This window comes from Rana temporaria, chromosome 1 (assembly GCF_905171775.1).
Source record: "Rana temporaria chromosome 1, aRanTem1.1, whole genome shotgun sequence".
NCBI lineage: Eukaryota > Metazoa > Chordata > Amphibia > Anura > Ranidae > Rana > Rana temporaria.
In genome coordinates this window covers 4,315,012-4,316,769 of record NC_053489.1, presented here as the reverse complement: position 1 = coordinate 4,316,769, position 1,758 = coordinate 4,315,012, and the positions used below count along the sequence as shown (strand labels likewise).

Below are 1,758 nucleotides of genomic sequence, written 5' to 3'. Positions count from 1 at the left end.
CAGGTGTTGGTTACATTGTATGAGGCTTTGATTGGTCACAGCATTTTATTTGTGATCAGCACCGTCCAATGGAAATGCAGTGACAGTACTTTGCTTGTGCATGCTGGGGGGCGTGTAAGAGCAAGAAAAAAATGAAGCTCTAAAATATCATCCAATCCTGTGACATCCACCTTCCATCCACTTATATACAATAGGCAGACAGAAGGCAGTCAATGTCCCCAAAAATCATAATTCTGATGATGATGTCATTCATAATGATGATGATGGAAACAATATGACTGAATTTGTTTAATCTGATCTACAGCATTATACATTGAATCAATGTGTTACATTTCCATCATTCTCTTCCCCAGCATTGTCCCTCTTGTGTTCAGTTCAGGTTTGAAAAGTAAAATGTAGAGTTTTGGAGAAAACATACACAATAATATTCCAGCACTGGAGGTCAGTATGGCGAATATCTCCACAGCCACCATGTATTTCCCTCTGGTGCTCAGATAGGCCGGGATCATGGCAATCCAGACACTGCAGAACACCAGCATGCTGAAGGTGATGTACTTGGCCTCATTAAAACTGTCCGGTAATGTCCTCACCATGAAAGCCAGAAGAAAACTCACAGCTGCCAGAAACCCCATATAACCCAACATAGAGTAGAAGCCGATAACTGACCCTTCATTACACTGAATGATGATCTTCCCAGGATAGGAGTCCATGTCATACTCCTGAAATGGTGGAGAGATGGACAACCAGAGAATGCAATTCATAACCTGAATGGATGAGCAGAATAACATGACTGTATTGGGAAGTTTGACTCCCACCCATTTTCTACAAGAGCTTCCAGGTCTGGTGGCTTTAAAAGCAATGAAGACCATGATGGTTTTGGCGAGGATAGAAGATGCTGAGATGGTGAAGGGAACTCCAAAAGTGACTTGTTGCAGCATACAGGTAATATCCACAGGACGGCCAAGGAACAGGAATACAGAAAGGAAGCTCAGTATGAGGGAGAGGAGCAGAATGAAGCTGAGGTTCCGGTTATTGGCTCTGACTATGGGAGTGCTCCGAAACCAAACAAATAGTCCAAGTATAAGGAGAGATGTTGTAGCAAATATGACTGAAGTTATAGAAAAAAATAAAACTAGAATGTCCTCCTCGTATGATAAATACTCATTGACCTTGTCAATACAAATAGTTTTAGCTTTGTTAGGCCATTCATTTTCAGGACACTTCTTGCAGAGTTCACTGTCTGTAGAGTAAAAAGAAGTGAAAATAACATTAGGCATGGTCGCTATTTCACAGTATTAAATATTTTTTTTGTATTTTTCCTTAACCACTTGACCTCCAGAAGATTTAACCCCTTCATGACCAGGCCATTTTTCAATCACCTCTGCGCTTTGTGTGCTATAAACAAAAAAAGACCAACAATCTTGAAAATATAAAATATACTTTCTGCTATAAAACACATTCAATGGGGCGCATGCACGGCGCAAAGCTGGACGGTCGCAACTGAGAAGAGCTCCGAGCACAGCGGGGACTTCAGCGCCTTCTCTGGGTCTATTTACTGCGATACACGCACCCAATCCTACCTGCACCCCCGGGGGGAAGAGCCGCGCATGCCGTCTTCCAAGTCTCGATGCGGGAAACCAGCGCAAAAGACCCCCACGAACTACCTCCTTAGAGTTCCGGGAGATGGCTGGGAAGCCTCAAGATGGCGCCGGATCACAACGTGCTCAGACCTCTGCACACAGCCCGGCGGCCTCCCCT

At 43.9% G+C, this 1,758-nt stretch overlaps 1 protein-coding gene across 1 annotated transcript; it reads right to left on the bottom strand.

The window, feature by feature from the left end:
- Nucleotides 1-273: 273 nt before the first annotated feature.
- On the bottom strand, nucleotides 274-1,277 carry LOC120925117 (vomeronasal type-2 receptor 26-like). Its single transcript, XM_040335991.1, has one exon. The coding sequence runs from the start codon at nucleotides 1,275-1,277 to the stop codon at nucleotides 327-329; it is 951 nt and encodes a 316-aa protein (XP_040191925.1). The 3' UTR covers nucleotides 274-326.
- Nucleotides 1,278-1,758: the final 481 nt, after the last annotated feature.

Coding starts and splice junctions, on each gene's coding strand:
- LOC120925117 (XM_040335991.1), bottom strand. CDS start 1,277: ATGCCTAATGTTATTTTCACTTCTTTTTACTCTACAGACAGTGAACTC.